Source organism: Lepus europaeus, chromosome 17 (assembly GCF_033115175.1).
Source record: "Lepus europaeus isolate LE1 chromosome 17, mLepTim1.pri, whole genome shotgun sequence".
NCBI classification, from domain to species: Eukaryota; Metazoa; Chordata; class Mammalia; order Lagomorpha; family Leporidae; genus Lepus; species Lepus europaeus.
The window spans coordinates 13,422,786-13,443,765 of record NC_084843.1 but is presented as its reverse complement, the minus strand read 5'-3'; the positions used below and the strand labels follow the sequence as shown (position 1 = coordinate 13,443,765).

The following is a 20,980-nucleotide window of genomic DNA, read 5'->3' as shown; positions in this document are numbered from 1 at the left end:
GTGGGAGACCCAAAAGATGCTCCTGGCTCCTGGCTTTGGATAGGCGTGGCTCTGGCTGTTGCGGCCAATTGGGGAGTGAACCAGCTGATGGAAGACCTCTCTCTCTCTCTCTCTTTGCTTCTCCTTCTTTCTCTGTGTAACTCCAACTTTCAAATAAATAAATAAATCTTTTAAAAAAAGATATTATCCTAATAAAGTTTGGAAAATATTTTTTAAAACTGATTTATTTATTCAAAAGGCAGAATTAAAGAGATAGGGAGAGGAAGATGAAGGAGAAAGAGAGGAAGAGAGAGAGAATCTTCCACCCACTGTTCACTCCGCAAATGGCTGCAACAGCCAGGGCTGGGCCAGACTGATGACAGGAGGCTGGAACTCCATCTGGGTCTCTCACGTGGGAGGTAGGGGCCCAAACCCTTGGGTTATTTTTTGTTTCTTTCCTAGGCACATTAGCAGGGTGTTGGACTGGAAACAGAGCTTCCAGGACTTGAACCAGCGCTCAGTGGGATACTAGTGTCGCAGGAGGGGGTTTAGCTCACTGCACCAACAACACTGGCCTCTTAAGTTACAGAGTCACAGAGGACAAAGTGATAAGACACAACCTTAGAGAAAGTCCCTGACACGGATACATCCCAGGCTGGATGTTCCTAATACAACAAGAAGATGACAACACAATAGCGAATTTATGGACCAAGCACGTGAATGGGCAGTCCCCACAGGAAAGCTTAGTGACTAGTGTTTGTGATTCCACGTCACAGTAACCAAGGGAGACAGATGAAACCAACAAGACAGCCTTTCCCACCCAAACACAACGTCAGCAATGAGACAGAACGGACCAGGGTTCATATACACCCACACAGCTGGAGCCCAGAGATACCTTGTGCTGGAGAAAAGCAAGAGTCCAGAGGACACTATTTAGACACAGAAATGACCACCTATATACACTTTTCACTCGCAAAATCCACCACTGACCACATGCACGTTACAAAATACAGTGCATGGGGGCGGGGGGGGGGCATTGGGACCCCTTCTTTACCTGTAGTGTCTTTCTTGCTTTTCATTACAAAGGGCTTTGAGATCAGCGTGACAAAAGATCCATCTCTGCTGATTCCAGGTGATGATGTAGTGTTTTCTTTCTTGGTAGTTTCAATTGTCTTATCCAAATTTAAGACAAAGTGGGGAGATAGCCTGCTGGATTGGTGACTGGTTCCAGGGAGCGGACAGCGCTGCCCAGGGACCCAGGTGGATCAAGTTTGCAGTGTTCAGTCCCAGACCCAAGGCTGGTGAGAGGGGGAAGGACTAGGCTCTGAGGCACACTCCTCCCAGGGCGGTCCCACATGTGTGGTTGGATTTCATTCCTGATTTTCCTGACACCTCTCCCGAAATAGACAGAGCGCACCTCTGCTTTCTCTTGAGAGTCCACGGTGTCCCATGAATCCCACCCCCACCACCGTCTTCAGGTTCTGAGAGCCTGGCCCGTCGGCTGTGGTCACACTGCCATCCTGTGCCACATGGCACCCCCATGAGGACCAGACTTGGGGTGGGGGTAGCCCGGCTGGGACCGGCTGAGCCCCCCATCATGCGGGCATCTTTGTTCCCCAGCACAGCATGCCACAGGGATGTTAGGGAGCAGGACAGCCCCAGTCACAGAGGTAGAGGCTCCCCCCGCCCCCCGGAGAGCCGGCCATCTCCCTCCATCCCCTCTTCTCAGCCTCCACAGCGGGAAAAACGCACACTTTACAAAGCCCTTTCATAAAATGCTATGTTAAATGAATAACAAATTACTTTTCCTTTTACTAGCTTTTAATGCTAATCGTGCCATTTATTCCTGACCTTCAGAAATATGAGATATTTTAAATGACAGCATAAAAAGTGTTCTTGTTTGAAAACCCAAGCTACTTTAGCCCGCATATTATTACTTATAAGTATAGTGTGTGTCAGCATCACTCATTTCAGCATCCCATTTATATCTAACTAGTGTATATTTCAGTTGGCATTCATTGTTCTCCTGCATACGTGTCAAATTCCTTAATGATGACTCTGACAAACGCATAGCGCTCCGTGTATATAAATTACATTTGCTACCATATAATCAGTGTTATCTATTAGAATGCTATTTGTGACAAATCATGTTCAAAATAAAAATTGAATTGATTTTTCTGTTATTTTAATATTGTGCCGCTCACAGCAAGCCTTTGATTGAATCTTAAACACTTTAATGCTCAATTTTTGTTTGAGGCAGATCAGAAATGGAGTGTGTACTATTCACCACGCTAAAACAATTTGTAAAACAACAAAATCAAATTTCAAAAAGCATCTTTATTTTCCAGCCGAGGCAATAAATTTGGTAAAGCTATCGTGCCAGGGCGCGTAACTCAGCGACCAGAGCCACGTGCACATTTAATTTCTATGCATCCATTTTCATCTAAATTAGATTTTAACTTTAATGCAGGGTTTGAAAAGCCTCTGCCAGGCCTTTGTTTCTACCTTTTTTCTGAAGCAATTGCAGGCTTTGTACCGGCTAATACAAATCCCACAACCTTCTCTCTGCCTCTCCGGCAGCGGCCGGGCCACAGTCTCAGTGTTCTGGCCCCTGCAGAGCCTCCGGTGTCATGTCGCTCATGGAGGCACCTGCCTGGCCATTTTGCTTAGTAAATAAGCTCCTTCCAACCAGAGCCTGGCCAGCTCCATTCTCTTGGGTTAATTTGTGATTTAAAAAGCTGAGGTTTGTGAACCAAGGCCCATGGGCCATTTGTGTGGTTGTTTTGTTTTTTTTTTGTTTTCTTGCAACCCTCCAGCTAAGCATAGTTTTCATATTTTAATAGTCTCTTAATATGCAGAGGATGAGGGCCAGTGTTGTGGCACAGCAGGTTAAGCTGCTGCCTGCAATGCCAGCATCCTCTGATCCGCGCCCGACTAAGGCCCCCTGGGAAAGTCCCAGAATATGGCCTGGATGCTAGAGCCTCCTGCCACCAACATGGGGAGGCCCTGGTGGAGTTCCTGGCTCCTGGCTTCAGCCTGGCCGGGCCCAGCCCCAGCCACTGTAGCCATTTCGGGGAGTGAATCAGCAGATCAAAGACCTTTCTCTCTCTTTCTCTGTCTCTCACTCTCCTGTAACTCCGCCTTTAAAATAAGTAAATAAATCTCTGTTTAAAAAGTACTTGTTTATTTATTTATTTGAAAGGCAGATGAAGAGAGAGAGAGAGAGAGAGAGGTCTTCCATCCATTGGTTCATTCCCCAGATGGCTGCAACAGCCAGAGCTGCACCCATCCGAAGCCAGGATCCAGGAGCTCCTTCCGGGTCTCCCATGTGGGTGCAGGGGCCCAAGGACTTGGGCCATCTTCCACTGTTTTCCCAGACCATAGCAGAGAGCTGGATTGGAAGTGGAGTAGCCAGGACTTGAACCGGCACCCATATGGGACGCTGGCACTACAGGCAGTTGCTTTACCCACTATGCCACAGCACTGACCCCAACAGATCTTTTTAAAATATGCAAAAGATGAATGATATTTCATGAAACACAAAAATAAAATGCAATTAAAATTTCAGCATCTCTAAAGAAATATTATTGGAGCTCCACTGTGCATTCATTTGCATATTGTCTGTTGCTGCTTTCCTGCTGAAATGGCGGAATTCAATAGTTGTGACTGTGACCAGGTGACCCACGAAGCCTAAAATCTTTGCCATTTGGTCCTCTGTGTGGGTGCCCAGCCTCTGGTTTGAAAGGACGGCTTAGTAATTTACGTCCTGTTGAAAGGCTGGATACCTTCAGGGCAGGAAGCTGCAGCAGCGCTCACAGAAAATGCTGCCTTCGCAGCAGTGAATCCGCAGAACGGCTCTGGGGACACACTGGCTGAGAGGCCCTCGAAGCGTTCGGAAGGACACAAAAGAGAGAGGAAGAGAACAACCCAGCGGAACAACCCAGCTCCGACCTCCACAAAGCTGCGCGTGTGATAAATGCACGCAAGAATACAACATTGCCCGCAATGCCTTCAGACACACAGGCTGGGAAATACTTGAAGTGCTGACACAGAAGACACCAAGGTTGGGCAAAAGGAAGAGATTTTAGTGGTATCGGACGAGCAGTCTGTTAGAGCCGACAGACTGCAGACCTTGGAGCCAGGGTCCTCAGACTGAGGACGGGCCCACAGCCAGACACGGGCCCTGGGGGAACAGGGGCCCACAGCCAGACACGGACCCCGGGGGAACAGGGGCCCTCCCGTGATCTGCAGGAGAGTGCCTATCAGAAACCAGGTCTAAAGGACGCCAGGCTGGGTGCTGGCTCCCCTAGGCCAAGCAGTGCCTGGTGGCCCTTTGGGATGATGTCCCCGGGCTGCTCAGAAGAGAGGTGCGGGCACCCCCTCCACCTTTGGAGATCCAGACAATTCTGGTTTGAACTCAAATATACACGTGAGATGTTATTGGAGGCGGGCATGTGTGTGTATATGTTCGCTTCTCCCAGGAGGGAGCCTGCTTTTGGAAACCTGATGGAGTCTGGCGCACCTGTCCCTCCTCCGACTGCCCTGCGTCAGCTGAAAGTAAGAGGCTGCCAAGGAGCACGCAAGGGGCTGGCAGCTTCGCCTGCGTGGGCAGCCGCCCCCCAGTGACAGCTCACACTTTTGGGTGCCCACTCGAGGCCGCCGGGCAGCAGGAGCCACGTGGGATGTTTTTGCGAGAAGCAATTTAAGGAACGCCGAGGCTTTCCAGGAAGGGAATCGAGGTGCCAGCTCCTGGAATCCTGGAGAGCGAGCAAGGCAGAAGAGCCCGCAGGCAGGGAGAGGGGCTGCCAGCCCCACCCTTCGCCCTCTCAAATCTGCTCCTGCTCCTCTGCAGTGGTCTGAGCTGTGATGGGCAGGTAAAGAAGCTGCAGGCCTCACCCCGGCAACACGCCCCGCCCCGTGCCTCCACTGCCGTGAGGCCTCCAACACAACCCACAAGGAAGGCAGTGTTCCCTGAGCCTCAGAGCTAAGGATGCCCGAGGCTTGGCTTGCGGTAGCCACACCTCCGTGATGCTGGCTCCCTCATGCTGCCTGTGCTTTTGTGTTGCTCTCCTTCGCCCTCCCATCCGATTTCTGGCTGACCTGATTCTACATTGAAACCATGACTCATTTAGGATGAGTCAGCAGCCACAGACGATGACGTAGCAGTTTGCCTCTAACTGTCTGGGTTTAGCTCTTGGCTGTGCCACTTACTGTCTATGAGATCGAGCAAATAGTTTAGCAGCTGTGTGCCTCATTTCTTCTTTCTGTAAAATGGGAATAATTATACTCCTTAGCTAGGCTGTTCCAGGCATAGGCCGAGCCAGAGCAAACAGTCTGCATGGGTTAGCTGCTGCCGCCGTGGGTGCTGTTGGCTGCTCTCACCTCTCTACCAGCCTCTCGGGGCAGAGTCCCAGGAAGGAAACCACGGTGGGAAACGGAGCACTTCATTGGGGGCCGGGAGCCCTGCTGTGGCCCTGTCAGTGACTCACTCCTTGGGCTCAGAGATGTCACTCCTCCCCCCCACCCAGTTCCACGATAGTGCGTTTTCCTGCTGCTAACTCAGAACAGCAGAGCCCACAGAAGGGCCACACTGCAGGCCTAATATCAGTCTTCACATCCACACTGCTGGGTACATTCTTTTTTTTTTTTTCCTTCCATCTGATGCTCAGAGAGGTTCAGGAAACTGTCCGCAGCTACACAGCCAAAGAGAAGGCACACGGAGAACTCCGGGAGCCTGACCCAGGCCCACAGGTCTCACAGCTGTGACGGGCAGAGCGAAAGCTGTGGCTGAGGTCCTTCCGAGAGCCGGGTGGGCAGCAGGGACAGAGACCCTGGCACAGAAAGAGAGGAAGAACCAGCCCCCAGGGAATGCTTTACCTGTCACAGAGGCCAGCCTATCCCAACAAAAGGCCCCACGGCTCAGGGAGTTGTGTCACATCAGGTAATGGAATTGTTTTTAGTGGCAAGAATGAGCTCATTAAGGATGCAGCTTGCGCTAATCATGATAATTTGCTGAGCAGTAAAATCACCCCTCTGCCTCCTCCCTCCGACAGACGACGCTCCAGAAATTATAGGCTAGGGAGAAGCAGAAAGGACGAAGATTAAGGGAAAGAATTGTGCTGCGGAACTGCTCCAACAATAGGAGTTACGGATTTGCACATTGAACTTGGTGATCTTCATCACGAAGTTAGGGAAGAATTAGACACTACTGAAGAATTTTTTAAATTGCCTTTATTCAATTTTGTTACCTCAGTCACTAGGTGGTTATTTTTTGGTCTTGTTTCAGTTTTACAGATCTGAACTTTATTTTTTTTTAATACTGGTGTGGAATGAATTAGCCACTGAGTTAAATACTGATGCATGCTATGATCTCATAGACGCGAGCTGCTGTGGGGAGTCACGTCAGGCCTGGCGCACCCTTCATTTCATGGCCAAGACCCAAACAACCTGAGCCCTGAGCAGGCATCTGCACACCCTGTGAGTCTGGGAGAGGAAATCAGGCCGACAGCCCTCATTAATGAAGGGCTGGGGAAGAGGCAGCCCCGGGCCACACGGCCCTGGACAGCTGAGAGATCTGGCTGCTGGTTTCCTCCGGGGGCTCCGGGGGTGCTTTTCCAGCTGTTTAAGAATCTAGGAAAAGGGGCTGGTGATGAGGCACTGCGGGTTAAACTTCCACTTACGATGCTGGCCTATCACATAAGCATCATTTGGAGTCCCAGCTTCTCCACATCCAATCCAGATCCCTGCTAATGTACCTGGGATGATGCCCCAAGTACTTAGGTCCCTGACACACATGCAGGAGACCCGGATGGAGTTCTTGGCTCCTGGCATCAATCTGATAAAGACCTGGCTGTTGTGGCCATTTGGGGAGTGAACCAGTAAACCAGTAGACTCTCTCTCTCTCTCTTTCTCTCTGTAACCCTTTCAAATAAATCTTTAAAAAATTAATTCAAATTTCATACAGGTCACCTCTTTGAAGCTTACATTTCAGGGCCTCCCAGGCCAGGGTGTGCATTAGCAGGAGGCAGAGTTAGGACTCAGTCCAGCATCCTGATACAGGGTACTGGCATCCCAAGCAGGGTCTCAACTGCCTGCACCCAACCCCCGCCACCCAGAACTGCTTTTGATTTCTTCTGAGGGCTGCTCGCTGCCAGGTGAGGCCAGAGAGGACAGTGCCCGTGGGTGCTGTGGATGGAACTATGCCCTCAGAACAGGGACAGTGGACTCCCAGTCCCCGGTACCCAGGGTGTGGCACTGCAGCTGTCTTCAGTGAAGAGGTGACCACACGAGAGCAGAGTGGACTCCCACTCCAGTGTGACTGTCCCCGAGATGGCCACGTGGTGACGCGGACCAGACAGGGAGGAAGGTGGGGAGTGGTTACCCAGGGAGGATTGCCCAAGCTGCTGCAAGCCACACAAGACGGGAAGAGGCAGGCAGGGAGCCTGGCCTGGCTGGCACCTTGGCTTTAGGCCGCCAGTGTCCGGAACTATCAGATGATGGATCTGTCGTCTGAAGCCACTCCTTTTGGGGTGTTTCATTACAGCAGCTCTAGCAGATGAATATAGCCGGGGCCAGCCAGCCAGACAACCTGGGGGCAGGGATTCTGGGGAACCAGGGCTGGAGTGAGCACAGCATCTGTGCCAGTGTTGGGGACACGCCATGCCAGGACCCAGGGTGGCCGTGGAAGCCGACCGGCGAGAAGGCCGGGCTGGGACTGTGCAGTATCACCCCTGGGCTTAAAAGAAACAGCCCCCCTGGCTCTTCTCAAGATCACACAACCTGGGGAGAAACCCCACAAAAGCCCTGGGACACTGAGAAGTGTCCCCTGTACTCCTACGTGACAATCCACGGTCTTCCCCGCGAACGCCGGGCTCCTGCCAACCACTCGGATGCAGGTGGTACTAAGAGAGTTCTCGCTATTAAAGTTCTGATCATCCATGAGGGTATGGGCTGGTTTTGATGTGACGACAGCAGGCTTTTGAGCCCTGGCCCCAAAGTTCTCCTCTCACACCTAGCTTTGTGCATAGCTTGCTGAGGACAGTGGCTATAGAGAAAACTTCTCGTTGCACCACAGGTCTGGCCTCTGAGCACAGCCACACGGGCCCAGGGTGCTGGGGTCCTCCATCAATGGTCTTTGCAGGGCAGGGCAGATTCCATCTGGAAGACAAACCGTTTGCATGAGTTGCAGGCACGTGGCCCAGGTGCAAGCAGAGAGGCCATTGCAAACATCTCATCCCCTTATAAAAAAAAAAAAAAAAAAAAAAAAAAAAAAACAGAGAAAGGAAGGGGAGAAAGACTTCCATACCTGGGACAGAGAAATCCGGGTATTTGGGCAGCAGCCCTTCGTGAATCAACACTTTTGGAGAAGGAGCAGGAAGCTGTGGGGTGCTGACTCCGTAAGTTCTAAAGAGCAAAAGTCATAGAATTACTCCTTTCATTAATGATAAAAATAAGAACAAACATAACACATGCTGGTCCTGGGCGAGCATGGCATGTTTCTTTCTAATCCTTATAATGTATTCCCATTTTACAGAAGAGCAAAGTTGAGGCCCCAAGAGCTTCATTATGCAGTGTCTTGGTGTCCTCTGACATTACCCTCCCTCAGCACCCTTGACCCCCAGGCTGCTGCCAAGATGGACCCTCCCGCCTTGGTTTTCACTCCCAGCCCCTCCCTACAAACCAGCAGGCTGCTGGGGAGGCAGAGGGTGGCTGTGGGAAGGCCCTACAGTCACAACTTCCCTACAACAAACCAGGCACAAACAAGTTGGTGCTAGGATGGGGCATCTGGTCAACCTCAGCCCATGGCCGCTCTCTTCCCTGGACCTTGCTGTCTGTGGTTATGAGCCAAGACATACTTACACTTCGTATGGCTTCAGACGTGTCCTCTTGGCCTGCTCTGTGATGTTCAGGAAGTCCCTGTAGCAGTTTCTGGCCATGACAGTGTACCTCGTGGCACAGCCAAATTCAGTGACCCTGGCTCTAGGCAGGTAGCCTGCCCAGCCGGGGATGGGTGGCTCCTCAGGAGGCTTCTTGATGTATTTGCATTCTGTAAAAAAAAAAAAAAAGACACCATGCTTCCCTGGGAAAGCCACATGGGTAGCTGGCACCCCAGCAGTCAGCCCAGAGGAGGTACAGCACAGGACACGGCTTGGTGACTGACGCGGATACAGAGTATCCCCTCTAACTCACTCACAGACTGTAAGAGGTCCGTCCCAACACTCCCTCCACTCGGGAGGAGACTGAGACCTGGAGAAGGGTAAGAGAGACTGGGCCAATGCCAGCCACCCATAGCCACAAGGTGGCAGGGCCAGGACTCCAGCCTAGTGTGAGTCCCAAGCCCCTTTGTCAGGGGAATCACAAAGCTTCAGACCTCCCGCTGTGACGGGAGGAACTCAGAGCAGCCTGCTGGTTAGGAGAGAGGCCAGACTCAGCACTGCAAACCTGACTCTGGCTGCCTGGGTGACCTTGGGCAGGTGTCGCCACCCCGACTCCTTCCTGCAGTTGCTGTAGGAATCACAGCAATGACTCGGCCTGGGTTGTGTCATCAGTTGTTGTGGTTGTTGTTCGTTGTGAATCCCCTCCTGCTCAGCTAGGAGCCTAATTCAAACCCAGGCCTGGGGGGCCGGCGCCATGGCTCACTTGGTTAATCCTCTGCCTGCGGCGCCAGCATCCCATATGGGCGCCGGGTTCTGGTCCTGGCTGCTCCTTTTCCAGTCCAGCGCTCTGCTGTGGCCTGGGAAGGTAGTGGAGGATGGCCCAGGTGCTTGGGCGCCTGCATCCGCGTGGGAGACCAGGAAGAAGCACCTGGCTCCTGGCTTCGGATCGGCGCAGCACTGGCCGTAGTGGCCATTTGGGGAGTGAACCAACAGAAGGAAGACCTGTCTCTCTGTCTTTCTGTCTCTCACTGTCTAACTCTGTCAAATAAAAAAAAAAAATTAAAAACAAAAAGGCCTGATGTCAGCACCTGACCTCTGCCAAACGAAGGCCTCATTGCCCTCATCTCTAGGCTGGGACTCAGTCTGGGCCGTGTGGGTGTGCAGTGATGGTCAGCGAAACAGGAGTGCCCGGCCCGGGGCAGACATTCGGCCAAGCAGCGAAGTCAGCGGTTAAGTCATCCGTGGCCCCGGTAGGAGTGTCTGGGTTTGACACCCAGCTCCCACTCCTGATTCTGACTTCCTGCTGGTACAGGCTCTGAGGGGCAGCAGCAATGCCTAAGTAATTGGGTTCCTGCCACCCACATGGATTGAGTTTCCAGGCCCTGGCTCCTGGCTTCTGGAGCCTTCTCTGTCTCCTCTCTCTGTCTGTCTCTCTGTCTCTCAAATTTTGGAAGGAAGAAGGGAAGGAAGAGACGAGGGAAGGAAAGAAGGAAGAAATGGAGGATGGGAGGGAGGAAGTAAGGAAGGGACATAAGGGACTGAGCCTTTGCATGTTGCACGGAGGCCTGGGGACTCGCAACTTCAGCTGCTGCTGGGGTCTGTGCTTAGAAGCAAGGAGAAGCGGGGAGCTGGGGAGGGGAGCCCATACCCAGACTCAAGGGGTGGTACTTCCGGTAGTACTCGTGCACGGCCCGCTGGACCGTCTCCTCGGAGCACACAGGCTTCAGTGTAGGAGCAGTGGCCACCAAGCAGCGAAGCTCCTCCAGCCGGGCTTTGTATCTGCGCGTGCTCTCCTGGAAGGTCTTCAGGCAGTGGCCCACATCTTCCTCGCTGGAGCCTCCCTGGCAGCTAATGAATGGCACGAAGCCTGCAAAAGCAGCCGGAGTCACAGCCTTGACCGGGGTGGGGGGGGGTGGGGGTAGGGGTGGGGGTGGGGGGGGTGGGGGGGTTCAGAATCCGTTGAAACTGCCCTGAGTGTCAGCCCACCCCCTGGGGCCAGCAATGCTGCATTTTCCCAAAGGCCATTAGCACAATCAGCGCTGTGGCTTCCACTTGGCTGAGCCCTCCCAAGGCCGAGAAGAAATGACCTTGGGGCTGGGGAGGGAAGGCGCATTTCACCAATGGAGAGGACAGCTACCTGTTCTTTGCTAGCCAAGCCCCTGACGCCTGCCTGCACCCTAAGTGGGGAAAGCATTTAATGGGCCAAAATGATAACCTGAGAAGCCACTGAAATTATTCATCGTTTTAGAGAGAGAAAGCTTATTTTCCTTGACACTTCCCAAGTGTAATTTGGGATCTTTCCTGCCAGACCATCAGAAAATTGCAGGCTTATTAAAAGCAGAGACACAAAAAGGTAAATTCATTATCTGTAAGACCCTCCCCTGGAACAATTTTTCCCCATTTCCCACCAAATAACATATAATCATTACAATCATTACGGGGAAAGCACAACTATTTGTTTAAACTCGATGCGGAATCCTAAGTACTATAATATTGTCACAATAAAGCCACTTTTAAAGAGAACAAATGAGGAAAACTGGTTAAGAACTTGCTTTTAAACTGCAAAGTAAATACAGCTCAGCACATTAGGGGGAAACCCGGCTTCAGGGCTGAAAGCAGCCACGCTCCCGCTGACCCCTGCGATCAACCAGCCCTGGCCCCCAGGGAATCGGCTTCCTAGGCTGATCCTGATGTTGCTGCAGGTCCCCGGGGCCGCCACAGCACCGCCTCAGCCCCTGGGCAATCAAGACAGCCCCACTGTCGTGGAGGAGGCCACAGAACCCCAGGGGTGTGGCCACAGTCCCTTCCCCATCACCAGGGCCTGCTCTGTGGATATTGTATATGTGCACGCCTGGAAACACACCCCACCCTTCACTGTAGACTTCCAGCCTGCACGACTGTGCCAGAAGAAACTGCTGTCGCTTTAAAGCACCCAGTTGGTGGTGATTGGTTACAGCCATCCTAGAAAATGACTACACCCGCGTTCCAGAATCTTCTCCATCCCCCCCCCCCCCCTTACAATTGCGGAGTGAGCAGGTGGAGAACTGAAGCTCATCAGGGCCCAAGTCCTGCTCTCTTAACCAGCCAGGAGGCCAGGCCGAGGCTGGGACTAACCCAAGCACCCGACATACAGTGTGTGAGAGCAGAGTGTCCACGGGGACCGCTGGGTTTGCCACCAACAGGGAGGTGACTTTGTAAGTTGACAGCAGCCCAGAAGTTGGAGGACGTAGAGCAAACAACTTTTTTGGTTGGCCGGGCACTGAAGGGTCTCCCTGATGCGAGACTTCTCAGCACTAACACCAGCACAGCCCTGGGAGAATCAGGGCACTCGGCCACCCTCCTTGCAGGGACCACAGGGAAGAATGACAACGTAGGGACAGCCTCTGGCGGGGACTGAGAGCGCCCCACCTGGGAAGGACAGAGCCCCAGCTTAGTTACTGTGCTCGTCGTCAAAGCCTTCTGTCTGTCCTTGTCCAAACACATCCACCAGGCCTTCAGCGCTTCCTGCCTACCAGGCCACAGCGGGGACGATCTGGCCCAAGTTCTCTCTCTACTGATCAGAACTCAGCTCTCAGGTGTCTGCAGTCACGGAGCACCCTCCACGTGTCTCAAACACGAGAGCACCTGCGTGGGCCCAGTCAGCCAGGCAGGCCTGGACACGGGGAAAGGCTGCGGCTCTCCTGCCAGGCTTATCTGCACTCACCACTGTAGCCGGGTGTGATTGGCAGCTTTCTCATGAAGGTCCTAGAAGACTCCATGGTTGCGCTCTCTGTTAAGAAGAGACGGGGGGATGAAACGGTCTCATCAGAGTCTCTGCCTTTAGGACTGACTCATGTCTGCAAGAGCCCAGAGTGGAGGAAAGACCTTGCCAGGGCTTGGACTGAGAAGCAGCACCACCATCTTACCCAAAGCTGGCAGACACAGCTGGCTGCAGCTACAAACCAACGTCCTGGCCCCAAACTGCCTTTCACGTTACCCTGATAACAGATCTGCAGACCACAGTTTCCTCCACAGCAGGTCTCTCCCATTCATCCAACCTTCCATCCATACATCCGTCAGTCCATCCATCCGTCAATCCAGCCATCCATCAATCTATCCATCTATGCAACCAACCATCCATCACTCCAGCCACACATCAATCTAGCCATCCATGCAACCAGTCACCCACCCATCCATCCATCCATCCATCCACCCACCCAACAACCATAAGCTACACACATACCATGGCCATAGAATGTGACAGAGGTCAGGAACACAAAGAGCAAGACCCAGGAGCCCCCGTGTGAGGCTCATGAACCTGGGGAGAAGAGAGACGAGGCACCCACACCCCCGGGGGGAATCCGTGGCAGCAGTAGTATTTGCTTCTGCGGGAACTCCTGTAGGGACCGGCATGGAGCCCAGGGTGGGTGAGCAGAGGTGGGGCTCTGTTACAGCACCTATTTATGTGGATGCTCTCTCTAGAGCAAGACCCTCCCTCCTCCGCAGGCAGTGCAGTGGTCCCTGCCAAACGGGCCAGGGCCTGCCTCAGATTCCGCGGATGCCGCCCCGTGCTACCCTGTGATCAGGGTCATCGGTCAGGTTCATCTCTTGAGCACGACACCTCCAAGACCAGGTTAAGGGGCTTCAGGTGCAGGGGAGGCCGCAGCTGTGACACAGCCCTGTCCCCACCAGGCTAAGCACAGTGAGGTCCCACAGACCTGGCTGTGAACCCACCTGTCCACCAAGAACTGTCTTCAACGCATTGCTTGACCCTCTCAACAGTCCCACTGCAGATGGGGACAGAAGCAAGGGGCATTTATAGGTCACTAAGCACCCACAGCATCCCCAGGTCAGAGGTAAGTAAGGCACAGACAAGCTGGGACCCTCGCTAGAGAAATCCGGAGTGAACAAGGATGAACACAGGACTTCCGAACTCTGAGGAGCAGGAAATACGGCCCTGAAGTGCGGTGCTGAGTGCCAGCCTGGAGGAGGCGGGCGGGGGGGAGCTTGGCGAGGTGTCCCGAGGGAGAGGGCGGGGCAGGGCCAGCCAGCGCTGTGCTCACCTGGGGCAGCCTGGGTGGAGGCCAGCTGGGTCCTCGCGGGCAGCCCGGGCAGCCCGCAGCCGGGCCTTTGTGCGCTCACTCCACGGGGCAGGCGGGGCACACACCCGGGCGTCTCCCCACCCCGCCCGTCCAGCGTCGCCTCTGTCTCCTTCCTCCCCACAGGCCCTGTCCGGGACCGGCCTGGACAGGTCCGGCTGGGGAAAGAGAGTGAAACGGAGGAGTTTGGGGGAGCTCCCAGCAAGGCGTGCGGTTCAGGCATTTGCCCCAAGCCGCCCCCCACAGCGGGGGCTATGCGAGCAGGGCTCTAGGTCACAGGTGCCTTCTTGCCCGTGTAGACGCCGCCGAGCCGGGCCCAAAGTCCCGGCTGTGTGAGGGGCCGGCAGGGGGCGACAGGCAGCCGAAGGGCGCTTCCTGGGCTCAGCAGCGGCGCCCAGGCCTCGGCGCCCAGGCCTCGCTGTCCCGGTGCAGGTGCGCCGGGCAGGTGCAGGGCCGCTGCGGAACCTCGCCGGGCTTCTCCCTAAGGATCACGTTTTCTGGGAGCAGAGGGGGCCGCGCCTGTGTCTCGCTGGGGTGAAACTCCCCGGGATGTCCAGGGTGAAGCGCGCAGGGAGGGGACCGCCCGCAGCGGCCGCTCTGCCCGCTGCCTGGGGGCGCTGAGGCTTGGGCTGGGTGTTTACCCGGCACGCCCCGGCCTTCCTGTCTCCGCTCTAAGGAAGCTCAACCTCAGATGGGGACCGATGGAGCCAGCGCCTTCCCTGCCCCACTAAGAGTCCTCGGAGCCCGCCTCAGGCCCGGCAGAAGCTTCTAGAGCCAGCTGCGGAGGGTGACCCTGGTGTGGCTCCAGGTGCAGCTTCCTGTGCCAGCGAGGACGCCAGAGGGCAGGGCACTGTGCAGGCCTTCCGCATTTTCAAAATGTGGGTGCAGCGGCGCTGTCAGGGGTCCCCGAGGGCTTTCTCTCTGGCTAGAACACTTTCTTCCAACTTGCGGGGCACACCGGGCTCTGCGGCCACCCCTGACGCTTTGGCTCCCCGCGAATGAAGGCAGAGCTGGTGTTGGCGTGACTGTTAAAGCTTACAATACGGAGGAACCAGCTGCAGCCCAGACTGGTGGAACAGGCGGTGGGCAACAGCCGGAGCATTGCTGAGCTCACAGACCCCGGACGGAGACAAAGCAGTCCTGCTCGGTGAGATCCAGAGTTTTGCTTTATTAGACATCGGTGAAGCCAAGAGTTTGTAGATACAATCCCGTCAAGTTGTGAACCGCTGCAAAGGTTGTGACGTTTGGGTTTTTCTTGTAGTGCACAAGACCCCAGTGGCTGAGATTTGTAGGATAAATGTTTCCTATTTCAAGCAGATGGGCAGTGTAGGTGACACGATGACCACCAGTGTTAGGCTCGTCACCCCCGTGGGCCAGTTCCCAGCATACAGGCACCCACAGCTTCATCACAGCTATTACATCGCTACAATGTGAAATTCGAGCTCCAGCTAATAGTGCATTGGACTCCTGCTTATAGCAGTGCATGCAATTCATGGCTACCCTGGCACTTAACCAGACTTGGGCTCTAAAAGCTAAACTTGGTCTAGATAACATCCTAAGGGTGGGGCAGGCTCTGTGATCCGGACTCCCCTCAGCCCTCACTCCGCAGACACACCCATCTGGCGCCTCCTCTCCCCTGTCCTGTCTGTAACCTGTCCTGCCGTTCAGCATGTATTGCTGCCTGCTGTGTACAAAAAGGGAAGTTACAAAAGAAATCCCTGACAGTTCTGCTTCCAAGAAGCGTGACCATCAGATAATACGCCAGGGACAATCGAGAAACGAGTCAAGACAACAGGCCTTCTAGAAGTGTTCTAAGGTTAGGAAATGTGTCCAAGTGTACTTGTCCAGTGTCCTTATTCTAGAATATTTCTAGGGGTGGGAGTGGCTTTGGAGATCTCATTGAAAGAGTTTTAGCCACTCAGGCTGCATCTCTGGGGCCAGGAGGAAGTCTAATTAAATTGTCACCCCCTGTCCATCATCTGTTTGCCAACACTGCAGATATCTAGCAGCTCATCGAAGAGCAATAGTAGACGAGGAGACATCATTAATGCAAGGCAGGAAAGGCTTTACATCAGCAAAAAAAAAAAAAAAAAAAAAGGAGAAGAAGAAGGGGGATTGACAACATTACTCTCGGTTACACCTAACCCAGCAGAAAAGCTGGGTTCATGCACACTTCTTCCTTTGGCTTTGGAAAATTACAATCGTCACACAGAGGACACCACGTTTTGCCTGTATAGTGACTGCTTTGCCTTAGAAGGAAGCTTGACAGCCCCACAGGTTGTAAAGTGTTTTATAGGTGCTCCCGCACAGAACTGTACTCTTCTGTTCTCCAAGTCTGGACAGGAGGATTGATAGGTAATGCTTTAAATACAAGCTATAGGCCTCTGGGAAGGATGTGTGTGGGCAAGGGTCTGACAACACCATCATCCAGGGGCCGCACGGACTCAGAGGGTCCCCACCCTGTGTAGGCTGCTCCATCTCGCGCACATAGTCCCTAGTTAGGCATCAGCATAAATTGATGATTCATGAGCACAATGAAGGGATAGCAAAATTGGGGATAGCAAGGTCCACAGCGACAATCAAAGAGCGTTATTTTTAAACAAGAAAAGCAACACAGTAGAAATAAAGATTCTGTACAAGATTCTGGCATTGTATGTACATAAAATTCTGTTACTCAGAACTAAGCTGAAAAGTCTTCTTTGTAGACGAACATGGCTGCCAGCCCCAAAGAGAGACCCTTGAGACAGCTTGTGAAGCACAGCAGGCGGCAAGGGGACGAGAGCAAAGGCTTTGTCCCCGGCTGTGGAACCCTGCCTGGACGTCATGGGACCAGACTGCCTAGTTCTGTGGCTGTTGGTGTTTTCTGTTCTAGCTGGAATTCTGCTGCAAGTGAGGCGAAGAAGACAGAAGCGTTAAAATGAAATCTGAAACGTGATTGAAAATCTGCCTGCTATGCTAATGGCCTGTGGGTCCAACTCCCATTCGAAGTCGGTTCCCTCCTCTATCCAATCAGGTGCATCCCGTGATTTAAAATTGGAATGAATTCCAGCAGGTGGAAAGCACAGCTTTGAACAGATCAGATGGGCTGTGAGTCAGATTCTTGATTCTTTCTTTCTTAGTTGGTTCCTGATGTTGGAGAAAACAGGAGAGAACAGAGCCCACCAGGGGTCAGCCCCGTTCTTAGTTCTTCTCCCCTGAAATCTTTTCCTCCCAGGCCCTTCCCAGAACAGTTGAAAGCGCCACCCCCAAGGCAGGGGGTAGGGAGGCAGCTCACTCACTCAGACAGTGGACTAGGGTGTCACTCACCACGGGTCAGCTCTCTTCCAAAGGGAACCCTAGGTGATTAATGTAATTATTCATTACATTAATTAATGTAATTATTCCACTTTATTATTATTGTTTTAAGCTTTTGCTGTGCCTAATTTATAAATTAAACTTTTATCATGTGTATGTATAGATAGGAAAAAGACATACATATTTTATGACGAGGACTTCCAGGATTTCATGGAAAATTTGCATTATCTTTTAATTCCATTTCCTGCAAACTTTTGGAAGACCCCTGTAGCTAGAATTCAGTACTAGGCACAGTTTGCAGGCACCCACTTCGAGGGGATGGAGTGGGAGGTCTTGGAATAAATCCCCCATGGAGGAGGGGGATGAATATAATTTGGGATATGTCAGTAACTCCTGAACATCAGAGCAAGTTTCCACCTGCTGAAAAGCTGAAGTGCGCGCTCCCACTCATGGCAGTCCCAGCGGGGGAGCCAAGGCTGCAGTTTTCCTTTGCTAAGCTGCCTTGGAATTTAAATTCTATGAGAACCTAAAATAGTGCCCTGTGTAGGCTGTCTTCTCCCACCAGCTACCATCGCGCCAAGTTCCCACTGAATCACCACTTCTGATCCCACCACGATGAAAAGAAATTAGCTGCAGATGGGTGGCATTCTGTGTTGACTGCCATCCAAAAAACATTAAGGACAAAACGAAAGTCCCAGATAAAGATCTCCCCCTGGCTCAGAGATCTCCCTTGAAACCTAGGAAGATGCCACAGGGCTTCCGCCGGAGTTCGGCTCAGCAGCGATGTGTGGACGGCAGCTGCTGCGAACAGGCGCCGGTCGCCTTGTCACGCGGTGGGTCCTCCCTCCACTCTGTCGCTATGGACACGAGCTGCTCTCCTAGGGTCCTGAAATTTCCTATTCCCAAACCTCAACTTCCACTTTTGGCCGTTGTCCTGACTCCGGTGACTCAGAAATCCCTCCTTGTTCCTGGCCCTGGTTGTTCTCAGCTTCCCTGATGAAATTTGGGCAGACGATGGCAAGGGGTCAAGGTCAGGGACAGGACGGTCAAGGCTAAGGTCAGCGGATGCAGATGAGTTGAGTCCAAGGGGGCAGGCAGCAGGGAGGGGCGGTTAGTAATTTAAGAAGTCGATCCCTACTTTGACACTCTTTGAGGTGGCTATATCAACGGCCGTGGCCTTAATCTCGGTGTCCCCGAACTGCATGAGGGTCTGGATTTCCCTCCGGGCGGGCACCGCCGCACCGCTGGTACCCGTGAGATCCAGGCGGAGTGTGCCGCACTTCTTCACCCCGGGGTCGGTGATGAAGCTGACGCTGTCGTGCTCGGCACTGTAGATGTTGATGACGATGACCAGCTGCGAGGGCTTGGCGGGGGTGTAGCTTCGCTTGACCAGCTCGCCCAGGGCCACCGACTGGTCTGCCGAGATGAACTTGTCGAAGACGTCGGTGCACCAGCGCGTGCCGTCTTTCACCAGCAGCTTCTCGGGCGGGTGCTTGCCCTCCACGTAGCGGTTCAGCACGCCCACCCCGTAGGTGAGCGGGGACCGGCGCACCTTGATCACTGCGGGGTCCAGGCCGAAGAGGACGGCACCCTTGAGGATGGTGAGGCCCACGTCCTGGGGGATGATGATCCGGCACTTGTCACCGAAGGCAGCCTGCACCGCCTGCTGCAGCAGCGGTGCCTCAGCAAAGCCACCCACCAGGAAGAGGAACTTGACCGTGGACACCTCGGGCTTCTGAAACAGATCCCCTGAAAAGGAAGAGGAAGGCAGAACGTCGCGTCAGAGAAAGCCACGGGAGCTGTGGGCTGCCCGAGCCGGTGGGGAGTGGACAGAAACCACCTGGGCCACCTGCAGAGCTGGCGACATCCGAGCTCACTGAAGAGAATTCTCCAGGAGCTGCTCTTTTTTTATTGTTATTTAATTGAGAGATGGACAGCAAGAGCTCCCATCCAACAGGCCCCTGCTGGAGCTCAATCCAGGTCTCCTACCTAGTGGCAGCCATCACCTGCTGCCTCCCACGGTATGCATTAGCGAGAAGTGGAATCAGCGGCACAGCTGGGCATGGAACCCAGGCAGTTTGATACAGGACACAGGTGTCTTAACCAGTGGAGCTGGTCTTCTGTAGAAAGTTCGCACATCAATATGCCCCGGAATCAACAAAGCCAGCCCTGCTGCTTTGTTAAAACTTTAAACCCGTTTTCACAGCGAGGTGGTGATCATTTTAAAGCAGAATTGGTTATGCCTAAGTGAACATGCCTAAAGCTCTCCGAACCTGTGTTCCAGTTGAGGACATCAAGGCAGGCTGTTATAAATCGTACCCTTTGGTCTTCATAAAAATCCCATCCCATCCCTAGGGAGTCTGATTGGGAGGTGAGGGGTGGGAAGTGGAGGAGGGGCTTGGACACTGAACGTGGTCCCCGGCAAATCTGCTGTGTGTCCCCGGGGTCAGGGCCACTGGCAGGGGCAGCAGGACTGCACGCCAGGTGCTCTTTGCCCTTGGCAAACCTTCCTTTGGTTCCCACCACAGCTGCTTCTCTCCCAGCAGGGTGAGGACCCCCCGTGTCCTGATGAGGCAGACAGTGCACCCTCTGGAGGCCTCACGGCTCCAATCTCTCTGTCTTTTGGGGCCAAACTGGAACCCGGGTGAGGGCAGGCTCTCGGCTGCTCTGCAGGACCTGAGGAGAGGGGTGGGACCTCCCCCGCTGCATGGCTAAGCCCTGCTCACTCCTGTGGCTTCCGGCCCCAGGCCCCCACCAGCCTGACTGCTGACGCTGGGGAAGTCAGGCCCCATTCTCAGCTCTGCCCCCGCCGCGTGGCCAAGGCGCCGCCGGCACTTACGGAGGTGCTCAATGATGCTGTCGATGGTCGGCTTAAAGAGGGCGTTCATGGCATCCGGGCTCATCCGCAGCATGCCCTGCGAGGACCACTTCACAAAGTCCACACTGGGGACACAGAGGGGGCAAGCAGTGAGTGTCTCCCCGGAAGAGACCTGTGCCCTGGCGGAACGCCTGTCACATCCCAGGAGCAGGAAGAGCTTGCAAGCCAAAAGCACCCTTGGACATCCTCCAGCCTGCCAGGACCTTGACCCTTAGCCGCTCACCAGCTGGGACCGAATCTCTTGTTTCTCTGCTTTGGGCTGTGGCCGACCTGCTGCTGGGATACTGGAAGCCAAAGTGCAGCAGCAAAGGGGAGTAAATGAAGGGCCAGCCCTCTCTTCTGGAAGACCCCATTTGATTCTAACAAAGGTTGGATCCCATGATATTAAAGACTCATCCGGTGTGTTGTCTGTACTGCCAGGAAAGGCCACCAAGATACCAGCGTGGGCACCCGGCTGCATCACCTCCGCCCCAGGCACCTGTCACACGTCAGTGACAAGCTCAGTCCTACTGAGGCCCAGTCCCTCTGTCAAAAGCGCAGCATGTCCAGGGTGGCCCCAGTGCGAAGCAGGGACAGGGACCCAGGGTGGCCGGCCACCACCGCGCAGTAGCTGAGCGTGGCAGAACAGCTCTCCGGCCCATCTACTATGTGAGCGCAGTCCTCACCTCTGGAAGTTGGGATACTGGACTCACCTTGTCTCCCTCACAGGTGATGGTGAGTATCAAGTGAGCGACCACAATGGGAACTTTGTTGAGTGTCAACTCAACGAATGCCACCAACTGTTTATTCCCCAGACCCGCAGCCTGTGCCCCGCCTGTGCTAAAGAGCGAGTCCAGGCACGTGGTGATCCACCTTGAATCCAGCACACACCAGAT

At 53.8% G+C, this 20,980-nt stretch overlaps 2 protein-coding genes across 3 annotated transcripts in view; both read right to left on the bottom strand.

The window, feature by feature from the left end:
- Positions 1–8,023: 8,023 nt before the first annotated feature.
- Positions 8,024–12,613, bottom strand: SPMIP5 (sperm microtubule inner protein 5). The gene is made up of 5 exons (XM_062213859.1): positions 12,559–12,613; positions 10,504–10,722; positions 8,839–9,025; positions 8,285–8,382; positions 8,024–8,136 (listed from the first exon to the last, which is right to left on the bottom strand). Exons 1-5 carry the CDS (start codon positions 12,611–12,613, stop codon positions 8,024–8,026), a joined length of 672 nt encoding a protein of 223 aa, XP_062069843.1.
- A 2,468-nt stretch (positions 12,614–15,081) lies between these two features.
- The window catches only part of HSPA12A (heat shock protein family A (Hsp70) member 12A), a 67,513-nt gene continuing 61,614 nt past the window's right edge, over positions 15,082–20,980 (bottom strand). For both annotated transcript variants that reach the window (XM_062214726.1, XM_062214727.1), the window contains 2 exons: positions 20,067–20,170; positions 15,082–18,976 (listed from right to left, as the gene is read on the bottom strand). In XM_062214726.1, the coding sequence (XP_062070710.1) occupies positions 18,339–18,976; positions 20,067–20,170 (742 nt within the window). In that variant the 3' untranslated portion in view covers positions 15,082–18,338. The remainder of the gene's footprint in view (positions 18,977–20,066; positions 20,171–20,980) is intronic.